Raw genomic sequence first — 19203 nt, 5'->3', positions numbered from 1 at the left:
TAACATATATTAGCCACTCGAGGCTATAACTCTGTGGGTCCGTGGACCCTACTCTGTGAACCTTCCGGTTCTAACTCTGTGAACCTTCCTGTTCTAACTCTGTAAACATGCACAGCATAAATCACATAGAAATAATGCAGTACAACACATAACATACACAGCATACAAATACTCTGTCACATAACTCTGGTTACCTACTCAAGGTAAAGTATAGTGAGAAGACTCACCTGGCAATCAGAAAGCAATTATCTGCACACGCGAACCTCGGACTCGCCACCGCCTAACACATAAGGCAAATATCTCCAATTAATACTCGAAGTCCCAAATCTAATTCACCGACGATTACTCTTTCCCTCTCTAGTCAGGTAATGGGTAAAAGACCATTTTACCCCTCCCTGACCTCTATTACCTCTGTTGACCAAAACTCCCAAAGTCAACATAAGACAACTCAAGTCAACGGTCAACACTGACCAGACTCGGCGAGTACACAAGAGTGACTCGGCGAGTCCATGTAGGTTCTCTAAATCCTTTTTAAACCTCTTAGACACGACAAGTTCCCTCTCCACTCGTCGAGTTACTCGGCAACAAAATGCGGGGCAACCCCGAATCGACTCGTCGAGTCTGCCTATGGACTCGGCGAGTTGCTCCCATGACAACTCTCATCTGACCTTCTGAGGTCAAATCTGTTTCACCAAACCATAGATCTAACTCCCTCAAAGCCAATAACCACGAAAAGGTCGAACCTTGGGCACTCATGCAAGGTTCTACAAGGTCATTTGGGTGAAACCCTTCATTACATAACAACCCTAGCTCAAAACTCCAAATAGAATGCATAAAGCAGGATGGAAGGGACTCTCTGGACCTCTTTGGGTCCAGATCTATGGCTTCACACTCAATGGGACACTATACTCCACAAATCAAGCCATAAAAGAAGCTAGAAAACCCTAAAATCACTAATCTTACCCAAAACAGAAAAGGGAGAACGATTTGATACCTCTATGGTGAAGATGCAAGCTCAGAAGCTCTGAATCGACACCCCCCTTGACCTCCCTTTGTTGGAAATGACTACTCCATTGCACAACCACCTCAAGAATGCTCCAAAATGGCTCTTCTTCACTCTCTCAGCTCTCTGGTTCGATAAGGGTTTCTCAAAGGTGTAGGTGGCCACCACTAAAGGCCATAAGGGCCTTTAAATAGGTCCCAAACCCAGACAATTAGGATTTTCCTTGACAGCGCCGACTCGGCGAGTCCAAATACCCAACTCGTCGAGTCCCTTCATTAAACTGGTCCCCAAAACGCGATCCTACTCGACGATTTGAGGCGTCAACTCGCCGAGTCTCCTCATTCCCCAATATAAAATACTTAAATTCTCATACCTGGATATCTGTATGTTACAGAGATCATAAGTATTTTAGTGTCTTAATTTGTATGTAAGTATTTGTACGTATATGAAATGTAAGTATTCGTATGTATATGAACTGTAAGTATTTGAAAACATTTTGAACATCTTAGAAAACCATATGTTTCCTATTAAGAGTATCCTTCTACCAAGGCATCTAGTATCTGCGTGTGTGTCTCTTGTAAGAGTGTGTATTTTCCCAAATCCGACTATCATTAACCAAAATATAGCTTCTACATTACCGTGCATCATGTGAATGTTCACGAAGTGAATGTAATGAGAAAATGAAATAGTACTATGGTGTAGTATAAAATAACTACAACCGTACTAACTACCTTAAATCTATTGTAATCTAGTAAGTACTGTAGTATTTGTAATAAGTGACTACTTTTGTACTAATTCTGCCTTATTTGAGGGATAAGGCATAATGTGATGGCTAGATCCCAGGCTAGACGCTCCCCTGTCAAAGAGATTTTGGGACCCATAAATGACCCCTGCATGTTTGCAAGCTGCGAACATCCACATTACTATGATCATGTATACCCAATATAACTATCACAATGTGTTGTGATTCATTGGTATAGTTAGATCCTGAAATCATTCCATGCTATAGCACCTAGTGATGTATGTTCTATTATCGTATATGTAAAGACACTCATGTAAACGTACTCATGTAAACGTAATCATGTAAACGTATCTATGTGATAGTATAGTAATGTACTGTGTGTACTTGCTGTAATGTGTGTTCTCTCTCTATCTAGCATGTATAGACTCATGAATGAACTGACTCGTGGTATGATTCCGCATTCTAGTAATCGTATTAGTATCTTCCTAAACTACTCGAATGGTAGCTTACTAGTAAGGTAACTGGTACGTATGAACATGGAAGTATACCCTTGCTACCCAAGGGTATTGAACTGACTGGAAGAACCTTTATGACTATATATGTACACATGATACGTAACTAATATTTAAACGACCTTCGGACGGATACCCGATACCTTACCAGACCACATCCCAACGGGGAAAAGGAAATAAAGCGGCTAGCCTTCCTAAGTCCTTTAAACGTTTCTTATATAACTATACATATATAGGCATGCAATTGACAATATAAAAGCCTATAATAAGTTTTGTAAAACCTTTGAACATGATTACTATCTAAGAAAATATCGACTTGATGTCAGCCTATAAAATGGGTTGAAAGTGTTTGTTTGATAAAACAGTTTAAGTATAAAGAAACATTTGTTTGAAAACACAATTGTAAATGAGTTTGAAACAAAACATACAGTGTATAATGAACAGTTTAATAAGGAGTTTTAAACATATAAAACGTTTATGAAAATCTTTTGAAGAAATCCTTTTGGTAAAACAATATATAGTAAATCCATTTGTATGTTAGTTATTAATCACATGTGATTGATATAATAACTAACATGATTCAACTTGTATCCCCCCCCCCCATAAAACATTTAAAAACATTTAGAAACATTTAAAGGTTAATTCAAGGGGTATGAACTCACCTGTAGTGTGTGGTACGGATGAACTGAAGGTGTAGGATTGCTAGGTGTCAAGTAAAGTCTTGAACACACTCTATGATCCTAGTTAACATATAATATCACATATATGTATCAAATTAGTCTTTAAACAACTCATAAACAAAGTCAACACACCCTAGGACATGCTAAACACCTTTAACAAGTGTTATAAGCCTCAAAGATTGCATCTAAGTGTTGTAGGGAAAGGCTAGTGTGTGTAGGGTTCAAGGAAAACTCCCTAATGGAGTTTACGGCCCTAAGGTCATCAACAAATGAGTTTACGGTCGTAAACTCATGGGTTTACGGGCGTAAGCTCATACTTCCTTGACCATTTGATGTTTTGAGGCTTTACAAGACCCTAAGAAGCATTTCTACTTGATAGCAAAGTCTTTGGAAGAGATTAGGGCAGTCTTTAACTCCTTTGAGGAGTTCACGGCCCTAGAACCAAATCCCTTAGAGATTACGACCGTAATCACTCATTTTGAATTTAATGCAAAATTATAATTAAAACTAATGTATTCTTATATACTTATACAACACAACAAATAAATTTATTTAGAAAAAAATTAACAAAAAAATTTATACATAAATCATTCATATTTTAAATTGTGAATTTAATATATTAAGTCGTGAATAAAATTTACATTATTGCAAAAGCAAACAAAAAAAATTATAAAATAATCACAGCTTAATGTCAATTCATTCACAGCTTTATACAATTAACTCATAATTTAATACCCAAAATTTACAGCTTAATATAGTCAATTCATAGTCTATGAAGAAAATATACAGTTTAATGTAGTCAATTCACAGTTTAAAACACAAAAGTCATAGTTTAATACACAAAATTCAAAGTTTAATACACAAAAAGTATGCATCCATAACCATATTTTCAGCTTAACACTCTTTATATAGTCAATACAAAGTTTATACACAAAATTCATAGCTTAATACAAGTAACTTCATAGTTTCATACACATAATTCACAACTTAATCTAGTCAATTTACACTTCAAACAGAAAATTCACAGCTTAATACAGTCAATTCGTAGTTTAAAAAGAAAATTCAAAGCTTAATGTAATCAATTCATAGTTTAAAACACAAAAATGACAGCTTAGTAGACTAAATTCACATTTTAATACACAAAAAATAGTATTCACATCCATATTATCAACTTAAAACACTTATTACAAGTAATACACAATTTAATATATAAAATTCACAAACTAGTATAATAAATTTAAAGTTTAATTAAAAAAATTATACATTCACAAGTTAATAGCAATTAAAACTAAGATAACCAATGAGAGATTAAAATATCAAATTCACACATTAACAGAAAAAAAAAAACAAAAAAAAAAAAAAACCAAAATATAATAGAGATCTACAACAAATGCAAGTAGAAAAATGTAATATCAACTTAAAACTTTTAATTCATAGTTAAATACAGAAAATTCACTGTTTAATACCCAAAAAAAATATGCATTCAAAAGCATATTTTCAACTAAAAATTTTAATACAATCAATTCACAGTTTAATACAATTAATTCATAGTTAAATATACAAAACTCACAACTTAATATAGTCAATTTACAGTTTAAACAACAAATTCACAGCTTAATGCATTCAATTCACAATTTTAAACACAAATATCACAGCTAAATACATAAACTTCATAGTTTAATATACAAAAAATATGCATTTACAACTTAATTCACAACTTAATAACTTACCAAATTTTATTGAGGCATTTCATCAAACACCTTATGTGCATCTTTTTTTCAGAACTTCCTTTCGTAAACACCATCAATGTAAACACCATACACACACCAGATCTAACCTGAAAATGGACAAAAATATCATATCAGATGTCGATTTTGTGGTGTTTTGACCAAAAATAAGAGAGACAAAGACAAAAATGAGTTATATATGGGAAAGATGTGACACATAACAGATCTGGTACAAATTTGACAAACATTTTCGCCGGTGATGGAACATTTCAGAGAAAAAAATAAGTTCGTCGGTGAAGGTAAATGCTTCAGATTTGAAGGCGGTGAAGGTAAATGCTTCAGATTTGAAGGCGGCGGCTCCAAATCTGAAGATTGTTGTATTCCGGCGACGACGACGGTGCCGGCGGTGGTGTCGGCGTTGGTGGTGGTGGTCGGCAGCGGTAGAAGGTAAGAGAGAGAAAGAGAGAGATGAGAGAGAGGCGAGAGAAAAGTTTTCTTGTGAGATTATATTGATCAAATATATCATATGATTTACGTTATAAGGTAAAAATAGTGGTTCTTATGGTACTTAATTTGTTATGGTTCTCATTTGAACATATATATATATATATATATATATATATATATATATATATATATATATATATATATATAGTTAGGTTCATGTGAGACAGCCTAATTTTGTGAGACCGTGAGACGCATTTTATATTTTATTTTATTTTATTTTAGTTAATTCAAGTTCCGAAAATAATATTTAAAAAAAGAATTTTTGGATTTTTCTATTTATTTTGCATTTTAAAATTATTTTTTAGAATATGTACAGTGTAATATTCTATTAGAATATTTCACGTATTTAAAAAAAAAAAAAAAAAAAAAAAAAAAAAAAAAAAAACGGGATTTTTTTTTTTTTTTTTTGTTAATTCAAGTTCTGAAAATAATATTTAAAAAAATAATTTTTAGATTTTTCCATTTATTTTGCATTTTAAAATTATTTTTTAGAATATGTACAGTGTAATATCTATTAGAATATTTCACATATTTTTCAAAAAAAACGGGATTTTTTTTAGTTAATTCAAGTTCCGAAAATAATATTTAAAAAAAGAATTTTTGGATTTTTCCATTTATTTTGCATTTTAAAATTATTTTTTGATTTGGTGTCACGGTCTCACAAAATTAAAATGGTCTCAAATTAATCTATATATATATATATATATATATATATATATATATATATATATATAGGGTTAGGTTCATTTGAGACCACTTATATTTTGTGAGACCGTGAGACGCATTTGTTTATTTTTTTTTTATTTTTTTTTATTTTTTTTCTAGTTAATTCATGTTCCGAAAATAATATTTAAAAAAAGAATTTTTTGATTTTTCCATTTATTTTGCATTTTAAAATTATTTTTAGAATATGTACAGTGTAATATTCTATTTAGAATATTTCACGTATTTTTCAAAAAAAATAGAATTTTTTTTTATTTTTTTTAATTTTTTTTTTATTTTTTTTAGTTAATTCAAGTTCCGAAAATAATATTTAAAAAAAGAATTTTTAGATTTTTCCATTTATTTTGCATTTTAAAATTATTTTTTAGAATATGTCAGTGAAATATTCTATTTAGAATATTTCACGTATTTTTCAAAAAAAAAACGGATTTTTTTTTATTTTTTTTTTATTTTTTTAATATTTTTTTTAGTTAATTCAAGTTCCGAAAATAACATTTAAAAAAAGAATTTTTGGATTTTTCCATTTATTTTGCATTTTAAAATTATTTTTAGATTTGGTCTCACGGTCTCACAAAATTAGAATGGTCTCAAATGAACCTGAACCTATATATATATATATATATATATATATATATATATATATATATATATATATATATATATATATATATATATATATATAGGAATGAGTTCTATGGAAAACAAATAACTAGGGCAACATCTACCGGAACCAATAATCAAATGACACGTGTCCATTTTTTTCTTCACAAGTAATGTATTGTGGAAGTTATTGTGGAAATGATGTGTTATCATGTTTTTATTGGTTCAAATATGTGTTGCCCTAATCATTCATTTTCCATATAACTCTTCCATATATATATATATATATATATATATATATATATATATATATATATATATATATATATATATATATATATATATATATATATATATATATATATATATATATATATATATATATATATATATGCAATTTTGGAGGTGATTTTCAAAATTTGACATTTTGTGTCATGATCAATGCAGCTACACGTGTAGATATGTATTACAACTATATAAACTCCTCTTCTTCTTTGCAAAAACTAGCTCAAACACTAACGCCCACACCCCTACTCCTTTCACCCAGCCTCATCACAATGAGGCTTACTTTCAAATCACTATTTTCCTTCAAAGTAACGGCTTCACCACCACACGAACCACCACCATGCCGGCGGTGCTCCGCAATTTCTCAGAAGACTAGTAAGCCCACTAAAGGTACTCGAGCTCCGGGTGATTGGGAGCGATTGGTTCTGGAGTTAGGGGATGATAATCGCCGAGCTCTACCTTCAACTCGATCACTAAGCAATAGATGGATGGAGTTCCATGGCACCAAGAACTGGGAAGGTTTGTTAGATCCTCTCGACGATGGTTTGCGTGGAGAGATCATACGCTACGGAAGTTTCGTGGAGGCTGCATACAAGTCCTTTGACTTTGATCCATCTTCTCCGACTTACGCTTCATGTCGCTACACAAAAAGCTCGATACTTGAACGTTCCGGTGTCCACAGATCCGGGTACAGAGTGACTAAACATTTACATGCCACGTCTTCCATTCCCTTGCCACGTTGGATAGAGAGGATGCCACGTTGGATGCAAGTACAGTCCAGTTGGGTAGGTTACGTAGCCGTTTGCGACGATGAAAAGGAGATCTCTAGGCTCGGAAGACGAGACATCGTCATTGCTCTCCGTGGCACTGCCACTTGTCTAGAGTGGCTTGAAAATCTACGCGCCACCCTCACTCATTGCAACTCCGACGACCAAAAAGACGACGGACCCATGGTGGAGACCGGAGTTCAAAGCTTGTATTCCTCCAGCAGCATCATATCCCCGAGTTTACAACAATTATTACGAGAAGAGATTGTCAGATTACTAAGAATGTACAGTGACGCGCCACTTAGTTTGACAATCACCGGCCATTCTTTAGGAGCTTCTTTAGCCATTCTAGCGGCGTACGATATCAAAACCACCATCAAACACTCTCCACATCTCTCTGTAATCTCATTTGGTGGGCCCAGGGTCGGAAACCGAAGCTTTCGCCACCATTTAGAGGAACAAGGAACGAAAATCTTACGTATAGTCAACTCCGATGACATAATTACAAAAGTGCCTGGGTTTTTCGTCGAAGAGAATGATGATGTGGAACATGAAGAGGATGATCATGTCGCTCATTTGACTGGATGGATACAGAAGCACGTTACAGATAGTCGATGGGTGTACGCTAACATTGGGCATGAGCTACGGCTAAGTAGTCGAGACTTGTTAAAGTTAAGCAGTATTAATGTGGCGACATGCCACGATCTCAAGACTTATCTTGACCTTGTAAATGGTTTTGTGAGCTCAAGTTGTCCGCTTAGAGCTGGTGCAAGTAGAATGCTCAAGAAAGCTACTACTATCCCTTCTCTACAATAATTCTTTTTATTTTTATTTAAGGAAACAACAATAATTGATGCTTATATTGCAGATGAAAATATTAGAAAATAAATTGTTAATTTGTTATAATATATATTCATCTATATTTATATTCATATACTATTTCTTACAATAAAGTTTGAGCCAAATCAGTATGGTTAAAAACAAATGTTTATACATGACCATATTAATTTGATTTTCTGTAATGACAGAAATGAGCACCATGGTACATGTTCTAATTTTACAAAACATGCGCCGAAACTAAAATTGTTCTGAATGGTTTAGTTGAAACATTTCCCCATCTCACATCGGCCATGGTAGAGAACATTCTTACTTAAATTACTTATAAATAAATGAAACACGTATTGACGCAATTTCGGAAAGGGTATGGTTATCCATTTTTGTAACTATGTTTCCTTTATAAAGTCTAAAACTATATTCTCATTGTTTGAGAGGGTCCATATATTTCCTAAAAAAGAATCTTAAAATATTATATACATATTAATAAGCATTGTGTTTAGGAAAAATGCCAAGGGTTGAGCCGGTGGTATCCTGTTTTGCTCTTGTCGGCTGGGAATCAGCTGGGAATCAGTAATGATCTGTTGGCTTGAAGTCGATTTCTTTTGCTTATGTTGTATATTGGTCACCTGTTGCTATATGTGTTGTTTCCTCATATCTCTTCATCGACCTCACCGCTATAATCTTCCAATTGGATAGTCTGTTGAGCTATGTGTGTAATGCAAATAGGCATATGTATTTTGTGTAGCTAATTTGTTGTGTCAGTTGATGTTACTGCTGAATTATCTGATATCGGTGGTGGCTAGATGGTGTGAATCGGTTCAGATGAAGGAAACTTGGAGTGGTGTCCAAGTAATTCTACTCTCCTTGAGGAATTAGGAAAGTCTATGTGTTTCCATATCAGAATCCTAGTTTAATATTAATGTGTAATGTTTAGTATAAAAACTAATAGATAGGATCCAATATAGATCATCACAGATTGAAGTTTTTGAGCAGTTTTCTTCAATAAAAAAGGTCATGCGAGTTATGCAATTCTAGTGTCTTGTTTTTCTGTTGTGCTTTATTTGCAATTTGTAGATTTTTGTTTCAAATGGAGAATAAATAATATTTGCGATTTATGTAGATGATTTGTTCGTGACGGGAACAAATTTAGAGGTTATAAACCAATTCAAGAGACTAATGACGTTACAGTTTGAAATGACGGACCTTCGTGAACTAACTTGCTACTTAGGAATTGAAGTATTGCAAGAAAATGGTTGTGTAAAGGTGAAGCAAGAGAGTTATGCTATGAAGATTCTAAAAGAGGCAGGTATGCAAGAGTGTAATGCAACTCAATGTCCGGTGGAGCCAGGACTAAAGTTGTCTAAAGCTGAAGATGAACCAGAAGTTGAAGCTACCCATTATCCACAAATAGTGGGTTGTTTACGATATCTCTTACACACTCGTCCTAACTTAGCATATTTGGTTGGAGTAGTTAGTTGTTATATGCAAAGCCCAAGAGAATCTCATGCACATGCTATTAAGCAAATCCTCTGTTACTTGCATGGTACTCCTTTTGGGATAGTATATAAATGAAGTAAAAAATATTAGCTTGCTATGTTATAGTGATACTAGTCACAATGTGGATGTTGATGATGACATAAGTACAGCAGGGCATGTCTTCTACCTAGATGACTCATCTATCACTTGGTGCTCATAGAGGCAAGATACAATAGCTTTATCCTCGTGTGAAGTTGAGTTCATGGCAGCTACTACAGCTATGTGTCAGGTAGTTTGGTTAAGTGAGTTGTTAGCTGAGCTGACATGATTAAAGAAACAGAAGGCGTTGATTCACGTAGACAAGAGATCGGCAATTACACTATCAAAGAATCTTGTCTATCATGGAAGAAGCAAACACATTCACACTCGATTCCACTTCATTCGAGAGCGTGTGGAAAACGAGCAAGTGATTGTTAAGCATGTTTCGAGAGATAAGCAACGAGTGGGTCCACTTACGAATGCCTTAGCTCAGATAAGGTGCGCAGAGATGAGAGCATTGATTGGCGTGCAAGAATCACCTTCGACTTAGAAATTCAGGGGTGATTGTTGTTGAATTATCTGATACCAATGGTGGTTAGATTGTGTGAATCGATTCAGATGAATGAAACTTGGAGTGGTGTCCAAGTAATTATACTATCCTTGAGGAATAAGGAAAGTCTAGGTGTTTCCATATCCGAATCCTAGTTTAATACTAATGTGTAATGTTTAGTATAAAACCGACAGATAGGATCCTGTATAGATCATCAGAGATTGATGTTGTGAGCAATTTTCTTCAATAAAAGAGGTCATGCGAGTTATGCAATTCTAGTGTCTTGTTTTTTTGTTTTGCTTTATTGGACATATTTCTAACAATTTATACCATGACAAAAAGTATTACGTTTGATAGACCGATCCCTACTAAATAAGTCAAACAAGTCAAGTACAACTAATGTCTTCGGTTCACCAACGGAGAGTCTTCAGATGGTAACCTATGTTGGCTAAAATCCATGGTTGACTAGAGCCTAGGTTGGCAAAGTCTCGATTTGCAAATGTAATTTTTGATTTTAACAAATCTCTTAGGTTATATTTGTTACGCTACAAGTAATGCATTATCGAGTTTATTTAGGTTGTCATGTTTGCAAAAAAAACAAAAGACCTTATAAGCTAGATTTTAAAAAGTTATTCATACTAACGTTTCAACGAGCTCATGAAATTTTTTAATATTCTCCCAAACAGATTTTTTTTAATTAAAAGAATATCCAATTGAGTTAAATATTTTACTATCACATTTATATAACAATTACACATCAATATTTTTATCCAAATATGAGAGTCACGCCATAATATGCGAGAAATTATGATAATATTGCACATAACTGCTATCTACTTTTATTTAATCAAATGTATCACATAAATCTCTTATAATATGGTTCATTCTTCTACATGTCATTGTATGCTATTTTTGTATTGTTTTAGATAGTTTATAACATTTCATTCTTCTATATGACTTTTATGTCATTTTATTTTTATATAATACAAAACTATATCTTTTTAAATATTTGGTGATATAATTTTACGGTTTTTTTGGTTGAAAACTTGTATACTTTCATACCAGCAGCCTTTAAAATAATAGTTTTTAAATGTTTCAATAAAATGAAGAGATTGCTTATGAAAAAAAAAAGTCTGAAAGCGGTCTTCCTAAAAGAAACAGTTATGAAAAAGGCATGATTTGTCTTGATGGATGATTGAATCACCGGCCAATAATAAGTGTTTTTGAGGTCAAAACCCCGTCACTGCACACATGTTTCGTCAATAATCAATCTTTGACTTTTGTTCAAGCATGTCCTTTTTTGGAAGTACTTGTACCACCACCGTCCACCGCAAAGTCGATTGGGTAAATTTACTACAACAATCGAAATCGGAATGTTGTGTAAAAAAATATCCGGCCTTATAAGAAAATATCACAAATCTTTCAAATATTTGGCAAAATTTATTTTTGTTTTGTGTAATTGATATGTATACCTTCACACATCGTGTTTGTTCGTCCGTAAATAAAAAAAAAATAGTATTTTTGAGATTTAAATATTTTGGCTAATCTTTCGTTCAAATTAACTTTCTATTTTTTACTAGAAATGAACCACAAATTAACTTTCTATTTTTTACTAGAAATGAACCACAGAGTTTAAATAATAATTTAAAGAAAAAATTACAAAACCCAAATTACAAAAATAGTTATCAGATTTCCCCATACCATCTCTAAGTCCATCTGCGATTTGCCTATATGAACTGCGATTTTCCCTTTTTGAGGGAAAATGGACAATTTCATAAACAATCCCGACAATATTGTAAGATATTTACTTATTTTGTATTTTAATCATCATTTATCAATTTTAGGCTTTGTTTATTTATGATTTATCGGGAAAAAGTTTGCAAAAAAACAAAAATCTAAAGTGTTGTCCGTCCGATTTTCTTAGATCTATACGTTTTATTTGATATTACAAGATTTCAAAAGTAGCCTTGAGGTTTTTATAGCATTTCATATTTGGATCTATGATTGTACAAGTACATAATATGTAAATCGTGCATTGTGAGGTTGTACATTTGGTACTTTTGTATTAATATGTTATATAAATGTGTTAATATGTTGTAATAATATGATTTTTTATATAAAAATGATTTTTGCTATTTCTTGATATTGTCCGTTTGCATTTTTGAGCTTGTACATATAGTTTATTTTATAAAAATGCATTTTTGATGCTTTTATTATGTTATAAATATTCAAATTTGATGTAGTACGCTTATATTTGTATTATAAAAATATTGAAACAACATATTACACAATGTAATTTGGATGTCGTTATAAATACACCTTTGGTTTATTTTCTAATTGTAATTGCTGATGTAGTGTAAATCTAATAGTTTCTAATGTAGATTGTTGTCTTTTGTTATAATAATATGTTTTTGACAGTGTCTTAAATATTTATTATAGTTACAAATAACAACTTACACTTGTTGTATTTCAGCACGATTCTAAAAATATGAATGTTAAAGTTGTGGATATCTAACTGTGACATCCCTTATTTCACGGTCAGAAAAGACCGATTTGTTTATGCTTATTTAAAAATCAGAGTATCATTTTGAAGAATAATATTGCGGAATTTGTTTCTAAAAAAATATGATAATGATATCAAAGCATTTCCGAATAAATGTATTTTATTTATATTAAAACATTGGGGTGACATAGCCAATATAGAAACATCAGCATAACGAAATATTACAAGCCTTACAGTAATTAAACTAGTGGCCTAATACCCCTTGAATCTTTCAACATAATGTATATTTAATATCGTTACCTGTGATACAATAAACTGAATGAGTCAGGTTGGGAAACCTGGTGAATACATAAGATTTTCAACCCACAATAATATAATTATTATGTTTAATTATCAAACAATTAACCTAATTTCTCGTCCCCATTATTTTCTTTATTTTTAAGGATCTACCCTAAGGATCATCTATGTTGACAATACTAGCTCAGGGATTCCTCTATAATACTTGTCAGTAGGTATTCTTCAGTATTTATTCCTAAGGATTAGTCCTAAGGAATGGGCATGAAATCCATCGTTTTTAGGGTTTATCTAATAGGCATTAAGTCTATAGTTGCAAGTGTTATCCATTAGGCACTAAGTCCATAGTTGCCATTGTTTTATCTAATAGGCACTAAGTCCATAGCTGCCAGTGTTATCCATAAGGCACTAAGTCCATAGCGGCCAGTGTTTATCTAATAGGCACTAAGTCCATAACTGTCAGCGTTCATCTATAAGGCACTAAGTCCATAGTTGCCATGGTTTATCTCTTTTATTGATAGTACTATTTTAGGGAGTCCACCCACAATACATGTCAATGGATTTTTAGAGTACATCTGGTGACGCTTAGTTCAAAAACACCTACAGGTTGCGAGTCTACTAGCGTTCCACTGGACTGTCTAGAATAGTCTGTAGTCGCCATATATACTCTGACGTCATCTTTAAAGTCAAGGCCTTTCATCATCTATTTTATCCTTCATCCCTCATCATTTGTATTGTATTTCATCTCTCATCATCTATATTATCTTTCATATGCCCATCGTTACCCAATATATTTATAGGCATAAAAATACATATACAGTTTAATCAAGTAAAACATGTATAAATCGTTCATCTAGCATAGATATCAGGAACACATATAATAAGCACATATAGCATGTATTAATATTAAATACTTCATATCTATGTGTAAGATGAAAGTAACTATGCAATCACTTGTTAAAGTGGCAATTCAAAATTTGGACAGCGCTTCGCTTCTAGCAACTGTCTTTTCCTTTGAAGAAACCTAATATCATTCTCACTAAGTTTTAGTCTAATATTTATTGCGACTAATTATTAGTCTAGATTCATTATTACTGCACAGTCTACTTCAAGATCTATCAAGTAAGGAACAACCTGGTAGGATCATATCGGAGGTAGGGTCCGTTTGGTATAAAAAGTATATTGTTTGGAAATTCCACTTTAAACACCTCCCTAAATCCAGCCTAGACATCATCCCTGTAAGTAGATCAAACAATATAATGACTAGGAATCACTAATAAATCTTGTTGATAGGTTCATAATAACGATAATGGACTTAAACATAAGTTATACTTAAAGTATGGTAAGCATAAGTTAACTTATAGGTGGTTTAGCGAGAATTTGGATTTTGGGTGGGAAGAACTTATAAGCCGAAATCTCTACTTCTCAGAGCTTTCTGACGCTCCGGAGCTTCACTACCAACACCTAGGAAGTGCTAGAGAAAGGTCTTGGGACCTTGGGGGGTTTGGAAGAGAATGGAATGGAAAGGTATGATGAAATAAGTTAAATTAGACCCTATTTATAGGTTGTACAAGGGCCTCTCATGCCATGAGACATGTCTCTCATGTTGTGAGCTTGTGTAGGCACCAAGGCTTCGACTGGTGCTGACATGTGGCACCGGACGCATGTAAAACGAAAAATCTTCAAAAATCATACCTTTCGCATACGAGCTTCATTTTTGACGTTCTTTATATCCACGTGTAGGTATCTCCGAGTACTAAAACTTTCCTTTTGACTCCATCGGCTAATTCTCGACCAATCTTAAATTTAACAATTTGAGAATATTACACTACTAATAACCGTGTAAATTTCATAACTTCTACATACAGACTCTGTTTCCGACTATCTTTTTATACTTGAACTCCTATTAATGAGATCTTCAATTCTCATTTAAATAATTTTGGCTAAAAATTGGCCGATCTAAAATTCAATTTCTATGCCCACATTACTACGCTGAAACTTTGAAAAATCATAATTTCATCTATTGAAGTCAGATTTAGACGTTCTCTATATGCATGCACTTGGTTTAATGAATAATATGACTTTTGTTTAGATACTAGGGCTAAAAAGTAATTTATCAAAAATTCACTTTTTACGATACGCAGAGTCGTACCGATTTAACCGCGAAACTCCGAAGAAGCATAACTTCTTCATACGAAGTCGAATTCTAGCGTTCTTTATATGTACGAAATCCTTGTCACATACACTATAACATTTGTTAAAATTATTCATCCTAAATAATCTTCTTTCAAAAAGTCATTTTTGATGCTTATTATCTCTAAATTGACTAGCCCAAATGTACGGGCGTTACATTAAAAGGATCAGGATGTAATATATGAGAACTATTTGAAGTATTGAATGGTGTCTGACGAGAAACATTTAGAAGCACTGTGATTGTTTATTTTTTGGACATCCCTCAATTACAAGGGGACGGGTTGCTATTTCATAAAAAAAATTATTCATCAGATACGGCCAGACACAGTAGTATCTCCAGATGGCATAAAACGGTTGTATTTTAAAGTGAGAGATATTAAAATGGTTTATGACCCCCGAAGAGTTTTGTTTAATAATCGGCTTTAATTTTGGAGTTTATCAAAAAATGATAGGAAAAAAGTGTCAGAGAAAAAAATAGTAGTAAAAAAAGATGTTTATTGCGGAAACGTTTGTTACCGAACCATACAAATAGGTCGGTGAAAATCAGTGTTTTTAAAAGTTTCATTTTAAATCAGCCCTTCTTAGCAACTACCAATGATCATGCAGTTAGAGCATGTCTCATATACTTTTTGTGTCAAGGGTTTTTGGGGGAAAGAAGCAAATGATCGTGTGTCACAATACTGGTTTTTTTTCTTTTTTCTTTTTTGTTTTTTTTTTTTTGCTGAGAATTTGGATGTGTGGAACAAGTATCATTTGTGGAATTTGAAGTTTTATATTATTGGTAAAGTTTATTCTAATTAAAAGTTTTATATTGTAGCTTTTCTTGGGGTAGTTACTTGTGGGAGTTCACCTACGATGATCTTGAGGACGCGTGGAACAAAATCAATAAATATTAATCACTACCAAAGCCTCGTCAAACTTTCAAATACTCAAAATCAGGATTTACGGCACCATTCAGGATATACATTTTTTATATATTTATAAAATTTAACAAGTAATTTAGTTGTTATAATCGTTATCAATATAATTGCAAAAATTGTAGATATGGATTTATGAGATGTGTCCATGTGTTCAAGGTACTTATGTGTTGCATAGGAAAAAAGATACACCTCGAATGAAGCGTTGCAGTGCATTAAAAAAAATTAAAATAGGTTGATGTGAACCAGATTCTTGATGTGACAAAGGTTTGTATATTTATTTGTTTATTTAAATATTTTGTTTGAACTTTTACTAACATTATATATATGTTTATTTGTTTTAGGAGGGACAAAGACCAAGACATAGGATGACACCCAGCGATGAGGAGATAAGATCTTCTTATTATATGTCATGTTAAGAGTATGTGTATGGTGAGCCGCCTTCAGTTCCATCCCCGGTACGGAAGCATTTTAGGAGGCAAGATGAATCATCGTGTAGTCTATTGTCTAGTGGACGATCCGAAGCGAGAGCAAGACAAAGTGGGAAACCAAGTTTAGAAGAGTTGACCAATCGGTTAATTGCACTCGAACAAGTGGTGTATTTGAACCGACAACGCACCGAGGTGAATGTAGAATAAGTGAATGAGGAAAGTTTATGGAACAACATAAATTTTGATGAACCGGAAAAGTTTCAAACAAATTATTCTTTTGATGAAAATGTTAGTGATATCGTATATTTATGATATAATTTGTTAATAAATATGTATATTTTATTAATAATTTAAAGGTATTAATGTAGGTGTTAGATAAAGAGGTGTCAGACGCAAGGGGGCGGACATCAACTTCGATGAGGATGTTTTGGATGATAATGAAGCTGAAAAGGTTATTATACGTTATATTTATGATATAATTTGTTATTAAATATATATTTTTTATTAATAATTATAACGTATTAATGTAGGTGTTAGATGAGGAGGTAATAATTGTAGGGACTAGAAATCACCCTTGATGAGATTTGGAATCGAGTTTGAATGTAATTCGAGTATGAATTGAGTAAATGATTTCAAAAGAAGAACAGAGAAGTAAATAGAATATTTGATCATCTCGTATTATGCTTTTCAGTTTACAGAATACAATGACTAAACTGTAAATCTCCGTTCTAGACTCCTTTGAATACTATTACAGACCCCTATTTATAGGAGAACAAAAGCATAACAATACTAAGGACTAAGAATTAAGACTTGACTTTATAATGCCTTAGTAAAATAACAATACATCCGAAGACCTATATATACGAAGACAACAGATACTTCGTAACAATCAAACTGACCCTTCGACTATTACAACATTCTAGCCCTTACAATCTCCCCCTTTGGAATCAAGGTCGAAGTCTTCAAGACGTCAGTGATTGAACAGCATACATCAGCACTCTTCGGATTTCCATATACCATGAGATAACTTTCTTTATCTCTTTCTTGTCTCCTTCATTGTTTTTCTTGCAGTGGTTCATACGAACAATTAAATTCGTATATTGTGAATTTGAGTATCTCTCCACTTCACAAGTTTGAAATAAAAATCTTTTAGCTCTTCCAGCTTTATCTTTTCCTGCAAAAACAATCCCCAGTGGCTTTAAACAAATTTCACCGTCTTCGTACTTGTTCAGCTCAGTCTGTTTCTTCGTTGGTGCCATTGGTGCAGTTATGTCAAAGCCTTTGACAGTAGCAAGTTCGACATCTGTTTGAGCCAAACACTCAAAGTAATTCTCCAAAAATATTTTGATGTGCTTGCACCCAAGATTAAAAACACCTGGCTCAGTGTCTTGAAGAAAATAAAATGATTTGTCTTTGAGCATCAAGGCGATATTGATTAGATCATACGTATTCATCAAAGGAAAGTCTGCCACTGTAAATTCTTGTATCTTTCCACTTGCTCTTGCCATAGTATACTTGAGATTTTCAAACTTCCCTTCGAATACAACATCCCTTTTTATGGATATCACCTTTTTAATCTTCTCTAAAAACCACACTTCTTCCTGAGCTTTAGCCAACACTGCATGAAATCTTATTTTCATCTTCTTTCCCTCTTCGGTTTCCAATGATTTCATTTCAGCTTTGAATTGTGGCATAACAAACATCATTTCATTGACAGGAAAATCAAGTTGACCAAAATCTGTGTTTGTAACCACATAGCTCTTTTTAGGGACCTTCTCAAAAGAATACATGTGATCAAACATCACCCTGGATTCTATTGTTTCGTAGTTGTAAACTTTCGAAGGATCACCATTGTCAACTTTCGAATTATCCAAAGCTCTTTGTCTCATTATACTTTGAACATGTCTCATTCTTTCAACCTCAGCTGCCACCTTAGCTTTCTTCTCTTTATTTGACTTCTCAATTATAATTCCTTTTCCCTTGTCTTTAATGTTTGACGAAGCCATATTCTTTGAAGAAGAGACATCAATTTGTTTCTCAATTACAATACCTTTTGATATAGGTTTTGAAATTGGAACTGTTGTAATCACAGTCGAAATGACTGGATCAGCTGAAACAACAGTTGGCTTTACTACCACTTTCGAAGGGTATACTTTTCCGACTACCTTCTTATCTTCAGTTGTCTTTATTTGTTCCCCAGCCTTTGTATGATCAATCTTTTCTCCCCCTTGCACCCCTGTGAAAGCAGGTGGGGCATCCGATACGTTTGGTAAAAGGCTCGAAATGCGAAGTAGTGGAGCCAAATTCTTGTGTAAGATGGCTTCGAATTGAGAAAATTTTTGAGACAGAAATTCTTGAGAAATAATCGAAGAGACATTCTTCGAAGACAAGTCTTGTAATTCTTTCAGTAACTTGAC

General features: G+C 33.0%; 1 protein-coding gene across 1 annotated transcript; it reads left to right on the top strand.

Moving 5' to 3' along the window:
* Positions 1-7252: 7252 nt before the first annotated feature.
* LOC145094906 (phospholipase A(1) DAD1, chloroplastic-like) lies at positions 7253-8362 on the top strand. The gene has a single exon (XM_079032889.1). It carries the CDS (start codon positions 7268-7270, stop codon positions 8360-8362), a length of 1095 nt encoding a protein of 364 aa, XP_078889015.1. The 5' UTR covers positions 7253-7267.
* Positions 8363-19203: the final 10841 nt, after the last annotated feature.

The sequence above is a fragment of the Lactuca serriola genome, chromosome 3 (genome assembly GCF_051521515.1).
Source record: "Lactuca serriola cultivar US96UC23 chromosome 3, Lser_US96UC23_V15, whole genome shotgun sequence".
NCBI classification, from domain to species: Eukaryota; Viridiplantae; Streptophyta; class Magnoliopsida; order Asterales; family Asteraceae; genus Lactuca; species Lactuca serriola.
This window is presented reverse-complemented; position numbering and strand designations above follow the sequence as displayed.